General features: G+C 41.7%; 1 protein-coding gene and 1 long non-coding RNA gene across 4 annotated transcripts in view; one reads left to right on the top strand and one right to left on the bottom strand.

Annotated features, from left to right (window-relative positions):
- Positions 1-15,780, bottom strand: part of TLL1 (tolloid like 1) — a 241,614-nt gene that overhangs the window by 30,968 nt on the left and 194,866 nt on the right. For 2 of the 3 annotated variants that reach the window (XM_019534585.1, XM_019534587.1), the window contains exons 16-18: positions 13,685-13,865; positions 3,315-3,437; positions 747-872 (exon numbers count right to left, since the gene is read on the bottom strand). In XM_019534585.1, the coding sequence (XP_019390130.1) occupies positions 747-872; positions 3,315-3,437; positions 13,685-13,865 (430 nt within the window). The remainder of the gene's footprint in view (positions 1-746; positions 873-3,314; positions 3,438-13,684; positions 13,866-15,780) is intronic. The other variant, XM_019534586.1, reaches the window with a different exon arrangement.
- LOC109309731 lies at positions 4,491-9,952 on the top strand. Its single transcript, XR_002101024.1, has 3 exons — positions 4,491-4,503; positions 7,085-7,090; positions 9,637-9,952. It is a non-coding gene; the product is annotated as an uncharacterized LOC109309731 (long non-coding RNA).

The raw sequence follows: 15,780 nt of genomic DNA, 5'->3' as shown, positions 1-15,780 counted from the left end.
GCTCCTAGGAGCCAACAGTGTGGTGCCACGTGGGTTGGGGTCATACCTAATGTGGGTGGGTGGAATCTGGGATGGTGGAAAGCTTGCCATGGGTAGAGGGGCTGAGAGGCATGCATCCTGGATTGCTGGATGACTTCAGATTCATCGCTATCTCTGTGGAGCAGACTAACAACACCCTAGTTAGAGTTAGGCAGAGCGGCTTAAAGATAACCCTCACCCAAAGTGGCATTACATTAAGTTGCACAGATGGGTACTTAGCACAGTTTAACACCCTTTAATGCATGGACTCCTTACTTAAGAGCCTTTAGAATAGTTTAAAGGTAGCCTGTAACACCACCCTAAGGTGCTGCCATCTGCCCTCAGCCTCCGGATTCATGGCATCTGACCATGACATTAAACACTTAATGTAAACAGGGGCTTTTATGTTTAACACTGCATAAAGGCACTATGCCTCAGCTACTTGAGACAAAATTAAAGTAGACCAGTCCTTGTTTACAGTGAGTACCCCTAACTTGTCAAGGTTGCATGCTAAAGTAACCTGATTTGTTAATCAAGGTATCCAGCCACATAGACAGGGCTCCTCTAGTCATCTTTGGGAAAGCCTGGAACAGAACACTTACCTCCCATTCTCTAATACTGTGCTTTAGCTACTTTTCTTTGTTCCTCACTTGCCTAGGAAAGATAGAAGATAACTGTCTAAGATAACTGCATTGCTTTATCTGCTATTCAAATACCCCAACACTTACCTTCTTTGCAATCGTGTTTGTTTTCATGTAGCACAAATCCATTGCGGCACTGACAAACATAGCTTCCTACAGTGTTGATGCATTCATGCTGGCAGCCACCATTGTCCTTAGAACACTCGTCCTTGTCTAAGAAATATACAACATGGTTCTGTGACCAGCACATCTATGCACAGTTTGTAGAAAAAAAAATTGCAAAGCTTTATAGGAATGTTTAAGTCCAGATAAGGATAAACTAATTGCCATGCTTCTCATTACAGCAATATAATTGTACCCTTGGCTCTACCCATTCATTGTTCAACCTGAAAACTTGCACCATGACAGAGAAATTTGATTGGATATTTGATTCATTTATTGTTCTAGTCTTCAAAAAGGACAAAAAAGTGGCTTAAAACAAAAAGAAAAAAAAAACTCTGTCAGTGTTTGCTCTTCCAACTGGATGTATTGATAAGAATGTCATCAGTATCTCAAGAATAGCTTTATTTCAGCAAACAAGGAGTTTTAATATCCTGTGTACTTCATATTGGCTTCTATGGTAGAAGGATGATGTAATAACAGTTCCATAGTTTAACAATAGTGATCAGGCCAAGCAAGGTTTCAGGCTCTGCACGTGTGGGTTATAAAAACATAAATTATTCAACAAAAACATTCTGAATAAGTTGATTTTTTTTCCCAGCAGAAAAACAAATACACTTCATTTTTAATGAACATGGACATTACCGAACACCTCAGAAGGCAAAATAGATTGTTAAGGAGCATACAGAAGAACCCAGTGTTAATTGTTTCAGGGAGATCTGCAGCTTAGCATACAGTTCTGTTTATTAATGAATAAACTTTTAAAAGAGCTTTGGGTGTGTTAGAAATAAAGCAGGGAATAGGAGAGGAAATATGAACTGCGTTTAACAGCTACCAAAATCATTACAAGGAAATAAGCCAAACTAGATTAACAGGCAGTCATTCCAGCAAAAGGCATCAGCTGCCACCACTCCTGTCATTCAGCTGTTGTAATTTTAGGTGGGGCAGGTCAATTAAATCAAAACTGGCAGACTGGTCCCGACACACACACATAATACCATATTGCACAAACTTCTGGCATTTTACCATGCGGGGATGGGGAAGCAGGTTATGGTTATAGAGGTAAGATTGATTCAGAGCATGCATCCGCTTTATCTTCCTGCTCCCTCCAATGTATTAATGGAAGTGTTGTATCATAATAAAATCAACATGCAATGGTTCAGATTTTGCTTGGTACGGTAGGGATTTCTACAGATACAAAAGTTTCCATGTACAATTTAGGTCTCTTGTTATTGCTTAACTCATATTATATTATTTCTTCCTACCTTTGCTGAAGTAATAGCACAGCAAAAGAAATCTGCTGTAAGAACTTGTACACATCAGAGCTTTACCCACCAACATGCAAGCAAAGTTTGACCAAATGACTTGTAAACTGTTCAATAAATGCAATTTGTACTTATAATACATTGGCTATACAGAAATAGGATGACGATGTAAATTTATAGGAAAATCTTGCAAGTCAAACCCAAGCTTCTACTGCATTTTCATATAAATCACACATCTGTTTGCACTGAGAATGCTCAAGCACTTCTTGCAGATGTAAACTGATCTGAACGTTAAGAAGCAGCTCAAAAAATGAAAATAGTTCAGAAAAATGCACATCCTAGGGTTTACATCTGTGATCATTTTGATTATGAAAGTAGTAAACATAACAGCTCCAAAGTATGCTATTTGCAGAACAATACAACCCAGGCAGTCAATATCATAAATCAATCTAAATTCAAACAAACATTTTAATCTTTCATATTTTCAAAAGCAAGCGCTAGTTAAGAAGGGGAGAGAGAAACACATGAGAAATTAGAAGACAATAGAAAATGAAACTCTACAGCTTTTTATCTTCTAAATATTAGTAGCTCTTTTCTATTAGAAAAAGAAATGGAAGGTAAGAGCAATGCATTCAAAGTTAGACACTCCAATGAAGTTCAGTCAAACTAATCTAACTTGATAAATAAATAAAAGCCCTTTGCTTTTCCCCACCTGCCAAATTGTCTGAAAAAGAAACATTTGTATTAACATTAAATAAAGATGTATACTGTAGAATAATCTCTAAAGGGACAGGTGCCTTAAGAATGAGCATGTGCTGGACCCCTGCAGAGATCAACATTGTGCAAAACATTAATCACAAGGTAGGAGAAGTTCTGAAGCCTAGTGAAACTACAATGGAAATAATTATTTGCCCACAGTTAATGAAGGATGCATCGGTTGAACAAGCCTTACCCACATTTTACAAGTCACTATAGATTTTCCATCAGGTCTGTAGCCCAGTTTTAAAAAATTCAGGAAAAATTAGTCTATATTAGTTATAGAAACAAATGTTTTGCTGAGTAAAAACAAAACCATTTGTTACGCTGACAGATGGAAATCAGTCTCCCAGTTTTGAATGGATGCTTTCTTTATGTTGGGTCCCCCACCCTCTCCCCACAATATTCAGTACAGGGAAAGATCCATTCTTAACAAAATGTTAGATATAACCATTCAGAGGGCACGTGGTCATACCTCTGAGACTCTCAGAGGCCACCAGTCTGTGAATAATACGTACTCGGCCTGAAGAAACAACCTGTATCAAGTTCTTGCATGATTCAAAAACAAAAATTTTCTCTTTGCAGGAAGCTTTCTTGTCTGTGGGGAAAAAAATGTACCAGGATGGCACCAGAAGTGAATGTGTGCTCCAACACAAACCTGCTCAAGGGTAGAAACATTTCAGATTTTTCTCTTTAAACGCTCACTGACTAATCATCCACAATAGGACCCCAAGAAAAGTCATTTTAAAGTGCACTGAACGTAGTTACTGTTTTAAATAATCATGAAAATAATCATACTAATTTCAAACCACAAAAAATAGCCTTAGAGTTCATGATATATGGAATCATTTTAGCAACATGTAGTGCTTGGTGTTTAGTTTTCCTAACACTTACAAGCCTTATTTAAAGAAATGATTAGGGCTACTTTCAGGAAACCATCACTTTTTCTACAAAGAATGTTAAACATTGTTCCCCTCCTCCCTCCCTCCCGCCCCCCCCAGAAGCAAGGTCATATTGCATGATTCAGAAGCCCACCATTCTCTACCATCTAAGTAGGTTAAAAACTAATTTATAGTTATACAACATTTGTTCTGCTATCAATCAAAAATCATCCTGAAACAGCCTCTGGTCCACCACATACAAATATACACAGATGTTCTTAGCTACATAAGTGTGCATTATGAAAATCTGGGTGGCAGTAGTGTAGTGAAGAGATAATAATGTATTATTAGAAAAAAAATGGTCATGTTAATGGAATTCTGATTCATTTCTTCTGATCAACTAAAATGCACATTTCAGACCAAGTGTCCATCTTGGTTCTTTTTACAAGCCTCCACTTAGGTTTTAGTACGCACTCATTAAAACTATCATTCATGTTAGTCTTTGATATTAAGAGGTAGTTAGCCATATTAGTCTGAAGTCAGACAGAAGAAAAGCAGAAGAAGAGCACCTTAGCGACTAACTTGTTCAGAAAGTAGCCTACTTTGTTAGAAGCTATGATGCTCCATTAGATGTATCCGATTAATTACCGTACTTAAGGGTGCATAGGTTGACACTGTGTATAGATCAAACCCCAGCTTTCTGATCTGAAAGGTAAGGATTTCCATAGGCACAGTGTATGTCAGAGCCAGGTTTGCTGCTTGGCTGGCATGGCCCCTTCCCATGTGAGCAGCGCTACCCGCAGGGAACAAGGCCATGCCAGCCAAGCACTGAGACTGGCCAAGCCCAGCCCCATCCCAATCCCCATCCTCTACGAGTGGCACTGTGCTCGTAGAGGATGGAGCTGCTGAGAGAGTGGTGCTGCCAAGTGCTGAGCTGGTGCTGCTTGCAGGGAATGAGGCCACTCCATCCCCTGAGAGTGGCACAAGGCTTGGCATTTGGCAGTGCTACTTGCAGCAGACAGAGCCAGGCTTGAGACTTGGTTGGCACGGCTGCATCCCCACTCGCAAGGGACACAGATGGGGCTGGGCTCAGTGCTCAGGTGATGTAGCCTCATCCCCTGCAACTGGCACCTTCAGCACCGCTCACAAGGGATAGGGACAAACCAGCCAAGTGCTGAACCCAGCCAAGCCCAGCCTCAGCCCCTATTTTTGATGTGGCATGTTATATAAGTTGAGTTTGATTTTTAAGACACAAAAATTGGCTTCAAAACTTGACTTACACACCCTGTGGGGCACACCTTGTGCTGCTGCTACTTGTCCCCAGGGAATGCTCATGCCACACACACTCTGGTGCATGGCAGGTTATGCTGGGTAGGGTAGGAGAGGCTGGTGCCAGCAACTGTGGTGGCTGCAGCAGCCTTACCTGGAGTCCTAGGGGCCTCAGGAAGCTGCAGCTATGGCACTCCTGCAGCTGGGAACATGGTAAGCAGCCAGAGAGTGTGGCTACAGCTGGCCAGGCTCTGGTTTTGGTCAGCGTGCTGACAGCATTTGCACTACTGTGCTTTTTTTATGGTGTGGGTCTCCCAGGGTCAAAAAAACTCTCCAGTGCTGCAAAGTAGCGGTGCAGGGCATGCCTACATATGCAGCATGTGGCTCCAGAGATGGGTCTGCTGCACCACATAATGCATGTCTGGATGCAATGTAAGGTGCCACCCTGCCCTGCCTTTTGCCAGTCTTTGATACTGAGAACTAACTATACAAAGATGAAATTCTATATTGGCACAATCCACAATGCCTGTATTCCTGGGTGGATAGTAACTTTGCAAGAATTGTTGAAGTGTTAGATTTGCCAAAATTGACTATATGAAATGTCTCATGCAGAAGGCACAGTCAATTATTTTTTAGACAATTTCTAGGAACATCAAGAGGGACACGGAGAACCTGGAGAGGGTCCAGAGGAGGGCCACCATATGGTTGAGGGCCTCCATGGCCAGCCCTATGAGGAGAGGCTGAGGGACCTGAATCTCTTCAGTCTCCACAAGAGGAGACTGAGGAGGGATCTTGTGGCTGCCTACAACCTTATTAGGGGTCACCAACAGAGACTCGGGGAAAATCTGTTCACCAGGGCCCCCCTTGGAGTCACCAGGAACAGTGACCACAAGCTGAGGGAGGATAGGTTTAGGTTAGATATTAGGAAGAACTACTTCACTGTAAGAGTGGCCAGAGCCTGGAATAGGCTTCCCAGAGAGGTGGTGCTCTCACCTTCCCTGGAAATCTTCAAGAGGAGACTGGATAGGCACCTGGCTGGGGTCTTATGACCCATCCCACCCCCAGTGCTCATTCCTGCCCATGGCGGGGGGGTCGGACTCGATGATGTGTCTAGGTCCCTTCCGACTCACTGATTCTATGATTCTATGATCATATTAAACAGACCGGTATCCTGTCTCCATCACTCCCCAAACCAAACACTAAACAGAAAATACTTGACCCAAAAGTTACCTACAAATCTTCCACAGAAATTGGCTTATGCCATAACAATTTAGGGACTATATCCTTTCCAAAGTCATTTCTAAGTTTTTACTATTCTAAAATTGTCTATTGCTATTAAATAAAAGTCCAAAAATTTTAATACTCCTTAACTTTACGCTGAGGCGATAATTTGTAGTAGTATGTTTTATAGGCTAATTATGGAAAAACATCAATTTGAATTTGCCATATTTCAAATTAACTGATCACTGGTGAATTTAAAAAGGAGTATAAGTCTTTAAGAAGTATTTCTCAAACAACTCATTTTGTATAAATTTATCATGTCTTTCCTGTTTACTCATCTATTCTCCAAGATCAACATCATCCATACCTTTCATCCTTGAAGGAATTGGGATGTTAAGCTTTGTAGTTTTGTTAATTTCTGGAAAGGAGATCTTATCCACTTACCTACATGCTTCATTAGATATATAGATTATGTGAAGCTGTAAAGCGAGGGCAAAGAGCCCTTTTTTACTCTTTAATAATCACATTGTATTTCAGCTACTGGACTGTCTAGCAGCTTCTATGAAAACCACGATTGGTAAATCTGAGGTGGTATTTCTTGCTTTTTTTCAGGGAGTATGATTATTATCTGTGAGACTGTTACAGAGCTTGTTCAGTTTGAGTTAACTTTAACCTGTAACTCTGCCTGGAGCTCAGTGTTTCACTGAGGGTTAGGATTGGTGATTATCGTTCCCATTTGAATGAATAATTCTGGCTGATGTAAACACCTTTTCTAGTCATATAAGAATTGGCATCTCCAAGTTATACTGCTGCAGCAAGGTCCTAATCTGGCTCCCTTCAAAATTCTAGAAGCTAAAAATATTGGAAAATATAGGTCCTTGTTTGCTCCCTTATATAATGCTTGGGAGCACATTATACCCAACTTTCTGCCAGAGGACATAAACCAATGTCTTCTTACTGAAATTTAAATCCTTCACAGCTCAGATTGCCTCCTGCCCTTGCTCCTATTCCAGCACCTATTGAACTTGGGTTCTACCAATATTGAGTTGGCAGGTTGCTAACTTTCATGGCTGAGCGACTTTGGTTATACAATTTCCTTCCAAGGGAAACTCAAAATAATATCTTAATTGTACTTATGGCATGTACCACCTTCCATTTATTCAGAACAGTTTATTTTTAAAAACGTCTTGGCTTCTCCCTTGTTTGGGTAAAGTACTGTGCTCTTGCTTAGCATTGCATGCACCTTTTGTTGGCATATGTATTGAAAGATGGATAGTTTGCTTCCCCATGGACTAAATGTTTTTGGTGGTTACAGACTGTATAATTAGGCTGGTTATGATTTAAGATCTTTTAATACATTTATTATGATTATTGTGTATATTCCTTAAATGTTTCCCAAGAGCTATTTAATACACTGAGAACCAGACATAAATTATGCTAGCATACTGTACTTTAACCTCTACTCTGCTAAACACTGTCTTGTAAGGCACAATTAAATAAGAAATACAGACCCAGATCCAAGTCAAATGATGAACAAATATCAGTTTCCAAAGGTCAAAATGAGTGCTGATAATTTCAGTCCATATTAAACTCCTGCTCCATGGATCAAAAGCATATGCTGCCCAGATCAAGGAATGTCTAGTGAGTTACCTGTCATTCCTTCTTTTAGCAGTAGTCTGAGTTGGGCAGCTAGGATTGTTGAACTACTCTGAGAACAAGGGAATGGCAAATTTGTTTTAACTAATTTCAAACAAGGGAATGGCAAACATCTCGGGCTCTAAAGTTTGATTCAGAGTTAAACAATATCTGGCTTTAGTTTTGCTTAGGAGAGCCTGTAAAAAAAAAAAAAAAAAAGGTGGGGGGGGATAAAAATAGATCACATCAGAAGAAAACAATCCTAAATCACTATCTACACATGTGCCCATATTAGAGTGCAGTAAATTAACTCCACTATAAATAGTACTTGTCCTGGACAATACTATCCTATGGCGGAGTAATTTACACCACTACAACACACGTGCAGATGGTGACCAGGTCTGGATGAGAGAGTGGGGTGGGAGGTGCTGCCTGCCAGATAGTCCTGAACTATAGCACCTTTGTGCCCCAGCCAGCCCCTCTGCTGCCTGATGTTGGCACCCAGAGCCCAGAGGTGTTCTGAGGTGCCCCCTGCCAGCCAGGGGCTTCGCCACCCCAACTCAACATGCTGCATTCATGAGCACACATGGAAACGCTGTGCCTGGGAGAAAAACTCTGGCACTGTCTGTACCAGAGTTTATTTCTTCACCCTAGTTGCACATGTAGATGATCCCAGAGACTATGAAAAAGGAGTTAAAAGAAATCTAATGAAAAATAAATGCATTATATAAGATATACAGAATACAAAATACTCATTTGGATTAGCCTAGCTTGTGACGGGTCAGAAATCACATCTACTCTTCCAAGGACACAATGCAGGTTTCCTAGCTAGAGACATATTTTAATTCAGATTCATTTCTTGGGTAAATTCCTGAAGATTTACTCCATAACAGACCATTAAGATTATGTGTAAACTACGTTAGTTTTCACACCTAGATAAGAAAAGAAAAAAGAAAAAAAGTAAAGCAGTCCCTGAAAATAATTTAACAAGGAAAAAAGGAAAAATAACAGTTCCTAAGGTTCGTAAGTCCTTTACTTACATTTCACGAACAACAACCCTACTCTCTTGATGATATAATCTAAGTTCTTTATAATACAAGACCAATTTGTAATATAAAAATCACTAGTAGTTTTAAAACATTTAAAATTCAAAGGTGTAAAAAATATTTCTTGAACACAATTCAGAATTTAAATTTTCAAACAGTCATTTTGAGGCTATGACTAATAAGAATATTGTAGTTAATGTCAGGGCTACCCTTATTGATGGCTTAACTCCTTAGGTATCAAAACAATGGGCACATCCACACATGCAGGCACATGCGCTTGCAGCAGCTAAACAGGAGTGGCACAAATTTGTGCCAGGGATTTTTGCTTCATTAAACATGCCCAGATGTGCACTTCATGTGTGGGGCAAGTTGTGCCAACTGTGCTGCCCTACCAGTATAAAAACCTGCCCCTGTGCTGGCCCCTCATTAAAAATACCCAAAATAGTGTTCTTTCACTATTAAAATGAAATGCAACTATATGGAAAGAGATCAGTTGGGCAATGTTTTGATATATTTACAGATTTAAATCAATTTGGAAGCCTACCAGTGCCTCTATCATCATAAAATGGATTTTACATTGATATCTATACACTTTGGCATTTACTTTTGCTTTTTTTGTCATAGAAAAATCAGAGCTTCCCCTACCTCCTTCGCTCACCAGGATGTACGGCACTGAGCAGCACTGATATGCTAGTGCCCTGCCCCTGCCCCTCACAATCAGCCCACAGCATGCCCCACTCCTCAGTCCCCTCACTCCTGGCCCACAGCCCCTGCCTACCCCTACTAGCTCCCTCCTAGTCACAGTTCTGTCCCAGCACCAGAACATGAGTTCAACCGCAGCTGTCCCACCCGCTGCTTTGGGCTCTGAGCAGTGCCAGCCCTTGCTGTTCTGCTCCCTGCTCCATGCTATCCCTTGAAAACCCTTGATTGGGGATGAGGGACTGAGCTGGGCCCTTTCCTCCCAGACCAGCCTCCTCCTGCACAGGCTGTTCTAGGAGGGCAGAGGGGCTCTAAACCTGGCTCTGGAGATCTTTCCTACCCTGAGCATTCCCCCACCCCAAACCCCATTTCTCTCTCACAACCCCCTGCCGCCACCTGCACCCTTCCCCCCATCACACTTCCCAAGTGATTTCTGGGATCAGGAGTCCCCCCAGGCTGGGGCCATGTGTCCCAGCACTGGTGTGAGCACAGGGCAGGGCTGCAGTGTGGCAGCTGCCCCTGCAGCCACTGCTCCCACCAGCAGTTCCCTTCCCATCCCATGTGGCTGGCTGGGCATGCAGGGTATGAGATTTGTGTGGGGGATGTAGGGTTTGTGGGTGTGAAGTTTGGGGGGGTATGGGGCTTGGGGTTTGTGGCTGTGTATGTGCGTGAATTGTGGGGGGAGTGTGGTTGTGAGGGGCTGCTCAGGAGGGATGAGTCTACTGCCCCCCAAAAGGCACATCCCCCCTGCACAGCTCACTGACAGCTCCTCCCCACCCTTGCACGGTGCACATGCCCCTTCCACAACAGCAGCAGTCATCGGGTTGTTCAGAGCCCTCCTGGCACAGCGCCCCCATGATGCAGGGCAGTGCAAGACACCGCACCGTGACCCAAGCTGTCTGGCACCCAGCGCTGCATGCGCAACATAACATGGGCCTGGCCTGGACTGGGTCTATGCACCTTCGGGCAGGACCAGGCCCCCTGGGCTATCACCCAGGGCCTGGCACTGATTGCAGGGGCCACGTGTCATGCTGGGCCATGTCCTGCCTCCATGGATCCAGCCCAGCCTGATGGCACACGGGGCCTGTGGGAACAGGACCTGGCCTGGCATTAGACATAGTCCCTGGGAGTGGTGCCAGGCCCTGGGTTACAGCCCAAGTGTCTTGGTCTTGCCCGAAGGTGCACATCCCCACTCTGGGCCAGGCCAGGCCAGGGCGATGTGGCACAGGAAGTGCCAGGCAGCCCACACCACGCTGCAACAGGGTGGGGGGAGCTGTGCCAAGAGGGCACTGAGCACCCTGATGGCCGTTGCTGCTGTGGGATGGCTGTGGGCCCTACAAGGGACAGGCAGGGAACCCAGCTCTCCACAGCTGCTACCCCAACACACACTGTCCCCCATACTCACACAGCCCCTGCTTCAGTCCCCTCCACCCCCACTCCCTACTTACCTAGGGGCAGAGCTGAGGTCCAGGTCGCTGCAGCCTGCACCACTCCTTGCCCCACACAGGCAGGCAGTGTGCTGCAGCACCGGGGCAAGGGGCAACCACAGAAATGCTCTGGCTGGCTACTAGAGCATCTCTTTGGAGGACCCCAGTCTCCGGGTGCACCTCAGGGCATGGTCCTGAACCGTGCCCTGCCCCGCTTTTTTTCTGTGGGTTTTTTGATACTTGGATTTCCAGGTATCAAATTTTAACCCCACGCTGCAAATATGCAGTGTGGGGAACATTATTTCATGTGCAATGTGCCTCTTGCAGCATCGGAAACTGGTTTGAAATGCTGCAAGAGGCACATGTGTTCTCATCTGGATGCACCCAATAAGGTTAAACTGGGAAACATGACTAATATATACCAACAGTGACTGTGCTCACTTTCACTCATGTAAGTAATCCTTTCTAATGTAACAGGTAGAATTATTGAGCTTGTGTATATAAAACAGGATTATTCACTGATGGATGACACTCTTAAGCTGTATGCACATAGACATTTACTCTAGACATGCAGTTAAACTTAAAGCTTTACAATAATCTAAAATGATATTTTATAAGGAAAATAAAATCATTTGACTGCAAAGATACCATTTATACAAACCAGAAACTGATCTGAATGACTTTGCCCACAAGAATGTAATTACAAGCAAATACAATATATTTAAAGATTTCAAGAGGTAAAACACTTGCTAATTTTTTGTTTCCTTGTTTGGGAAACACCACTTCCTTTGCTCTTTCATCACTATTAGTATAAGCTATCTAAGGAGATACCAAAAAAACAAACTGCCTTTCAGGACTGCTACATTATAAGCATCTTATCCTTATAAATACAGCCTCAGATGGCTATTTTAACCACTTCATAAAAATTCTAGGAAATGTCATTTTATACAATACATTGCATCATACGTTTAACTTGGTTGCAAAACTGTGGTCATTCATCATTTACCAGAGCAGAAATTTATTTCACTTAGACTTCTGCGCTATAACAAAATCGTAGTATTAATATATGCTAGGAAAACATTAAATGCTAAATATAACTAAATATCTAGATTGCCAGAAGCTTAACTCTTAGAAAACTAGGGGTAAGATTCCAGATACTGTAACAAATTGTCTAGCGAAAGACGTTACACATAAACTGGTTTAAGTGATCAGAAATTGGTTTAAACCTGTAACAGAACAGATGTTCAGTGCATATAAACCAGTCTGAAAATGGCTGAAACCAGTTTATGCAATGTCCGCAGACCTCTTCCTGGTTTTAGTTAAACCAGAGTCTCCCAGCATCCCAGAGAGTTTGTAGCTCTGGGTAGGGCTCTCTGCTCCAGAGAACTGAGTTGGCTCCTCCCCTGCAGCTCTGACAGAGGCTGCAGGTATAGCAGTGTGTGCCTGGCTTTGCCCTGCTCCCCTTTCACCACTCGCTGCTCAAGAAGGGATTCCCCCCTCCCCTCTGCCTTACACAGACACCTCTCAGCACTAGCTAGCATACCACATGCTGGCTACAGTCTGTGCTATGAGAGACGGGACAAAGGCAGACAGGACAGTATGGCACAGGGCTTTTTGGAGCTAATCAGCAGGTAGCTGGTAATGTCCCTCCATTCCTTCCTTGGTAAAAGTTGTTTAAAGAAGAGCTTGAACTAATGAGAGAGGCTTTGTTTTGTTTGATGGGCTGATAAATGTTAACGACTCCCTGTGTAACTCCCTGCTGTGTAACTAAATGCACTGTTATTAATTAGGGAGAACCCCTCCCTAATCAGAGCGTCCTGTAGGGGCCTGGCCACACCCCTCCCTCAGCTCAGCACTATGAAAGGGAAGGAAGGGCTGCTATGACGCCTCCAGCTTCTAGCCTGAGCCACTGCAGGCATGTGGCTGCATTTCTGGAATGAAGAGGGAATGTCTATCCACCTCCAAATTACTTCAAGCACTGCAGGTTAGACTAACCTGCAAAGATTGTATCAATCCAGGCTCAGGCTTTTTAAATTTTTGTCCCTAGCCCTTATTCTTAAATGAACCCGCACCAACCTAAGAATAATTCTATTGTTATCAATAGGGAACATCCTGCCACAAGAACAAATTATTATTATGTAGCCCTACGTACATACTTACTAAACCCCTCCCCCCCATATATCTGCTTATAGGCTTAACTTGACTCATGCAAGTAGTTCCACTGAAGTCAATGATGCACATGTGTGGCTGGTGTAAACAGTTATAGCTACACTAAAGTCAGTGGAGTTATCACAGTTTCCATCAATGGATGATCTGTCTTGTACCAGTAAGATTAGCATATGATTAAACAAAAAAGGTAGTACTATAGAAATACAAATAAAAGTAGTATATCATTTGTATCACATTATGATTGGGATTAAAAAATAGAACAAAAATTGTGATAATGTTGGTCACACTTTGTGAGATTTTCCTATTATAGGCTTATATTTCAATTCAAGACAATATAAGAAGAAAGAACAGCTATTTCTATTTTTTAATAGAAATTTTAAATGTTATAAGCAGAAGGAAAAAGGCATTTTATATTTATCACACATGAACAATATCCACTGCATCTAGACACTTTGTATTCAGAAGCATCTGTTAATACATAGGAGGGATTTTCAGTACCTGAAAAGAAATGGGCCTTGAAGCCTTTCTTTGAGACAGTGTTGTCAGATCTGAACTCAATTCTCATGTTGTTGTACTGTGATGTGATCACTTCAGGCACTTCCGTACCACAAAATTTACCATGCAGTTTAGAATCAGAAGAAAGGCCGCTACGGATTTCCACATAATCATATTTGCAAACCTGAGAACAAAGATCTTTTTTTTAATCAAATGATCTTTCACTTAAAATGCATCATCTTTTATGTTACTTTGACATTAAGCCATCAATAAATAAAGTATTTAATAATATTATTAGCATCTTTTGCTGCAAATCTCAAATTCTTTTAGAGAGATTAGTGTTGATCTTATTGCAATATATTTGCAGGCACACTAAGACATATCTAGAAATTAGAAGTTTAAAAATTATGTCTTTTAGGACAAAGTTCATTCATACACACACACACACACACACACACACACACACACACACACATATATAATCTAAATTTTAAAATGTTTAAGAATTCAGCCATTGAATTGAGAAGAAAAAAAGTAGTCTGAAGACATTGGGTTAAAACCTGTGAATGTCCACTTTGAAGAATAAAAACCGTCTTTCAGTTGATGAACAAGAATTCAAAAACTATAAACGTTAATATTGGACCCTATACCTCTAAACAAAATGTAATGCCTTTTATATGGAAATGGGACACACCAAGTTTATTTACTTATGAGAATATAAATCTTCAGTATTAATCCTAACACATTTTTTTTTTAACAGTAGTGCATCTATAATGCAACAGGCTAATACATGCAATTTTCATTAAGCAGTTAAAAAAAAAAATCACCCCTTATGCAAGACCGACTCATGATAATCCTTTCAGTGCATAATCCCTTGTCCATATAAAACCTTCCACCCAAAAAAAACTTCTAAGCTTCTTAAGCTCAACTATCAATCATTTAATCAAAAATGCCCTGCTTGCCTGCAATTAATAGCTTAAGAGAAAACAGTAGCCTGAAGGATTCAGATAGGAAACAGATTGTGCATTAAATCTAAGTACACACATGCAAGATTATTTTGGTTTTTGTTGCTTATAAATTATTAATATACTTTTCCATGTTTCCCTATACTTTAATGCTTCCAAACTAATATTTGAAAAGTACTTATAATTAGAGATGTGGAAACACAGCTAATTCAGTCATGATTAGATGCAAGACTCTTAACAGAAACAATATTAACTTAACAGCTAAAGTTTATTTTTACTGATCTAGTTTTGAGCTAAATCTCATCTCAGTGCCATCGGATTTATAAATACAGGTTCCACTAATGTTAATACATCTCAATATCCTTCTCTGTACAAAGATTATGTATTAAGGTGAATTGTGATGTTTTAGTGGGTTTTATTTTAAGTAGACCTTTATCCAAGTGTAGACTTTGTAGTTTAGTTTCCTTTATATAGCATCATATAAAACTCTGATAGAAGTACAAGCATATTAATTTTTTTATTAGCATAGTATTTACAGTTACTTGTAAATATAACCTAAGCCAATCTAAAAACTATTTATTCCACAAAAATAGTTTCCCAGTTTATGGAACCTCTCATAAAATGAATATGTATTTAGACCAAGGATGCTTAATACCTGGCCCACGGACAGATCCAGCGCCAGTGCCATGTCATCTAGTTTGCGACTCCAATGAGCCCATGAATTTGGCAGTTGGGGAACGTGACACCTGTTAAATGACTGGACCCATGGGAAAGTCTGGGCCCTTCACATGCCTTGACGGGGTTGGGAGGTTTTCAACAGCAAACTTGCCACTTGAGCAATCAGTTGCAGGCTTTCTGGCCCTACTGGCATCCTGTGACACAGGGCACCTTATGGACTGAGTTTGTAGCCTCCATCTGCACCTATAGCTATGCACATATCTTGCAGATTATATATGGCAGGGGTTGGCAACATTTTGGGACAGAGTGCCAAAAACACCTGCAACCTTGACTTGTAAGATGTTGGCGCACTGGGGTGGATGGGGAGCAGGGTGGAAACATGACAGGCCTGATCCTTATTGTGGCAGTGCAGCCCCAGCCCCTTCCCTGCTGTCTCCTCCAAGGGGCACATGCCAA

This window comes from Crocodylus porosus, unplaced genomic scaffold (assembly GCF_001723895.1).
Source record: "Crocodylus porosus isolate Cpor-Errol unplaced genomic scaffold, CroPor_comp1, whole genome shotgun sequence".
Lineage (NCBI taxonomy): Eukaryota > Metazoa > Chordata > Crocodylia > Crocodylidae > Crocodylus > Crocodylus porosus.
Note: the sequence above shows the minus strand (reverse complement) of the source record. Positions and strands in the feature narration are given on the sequence as shown.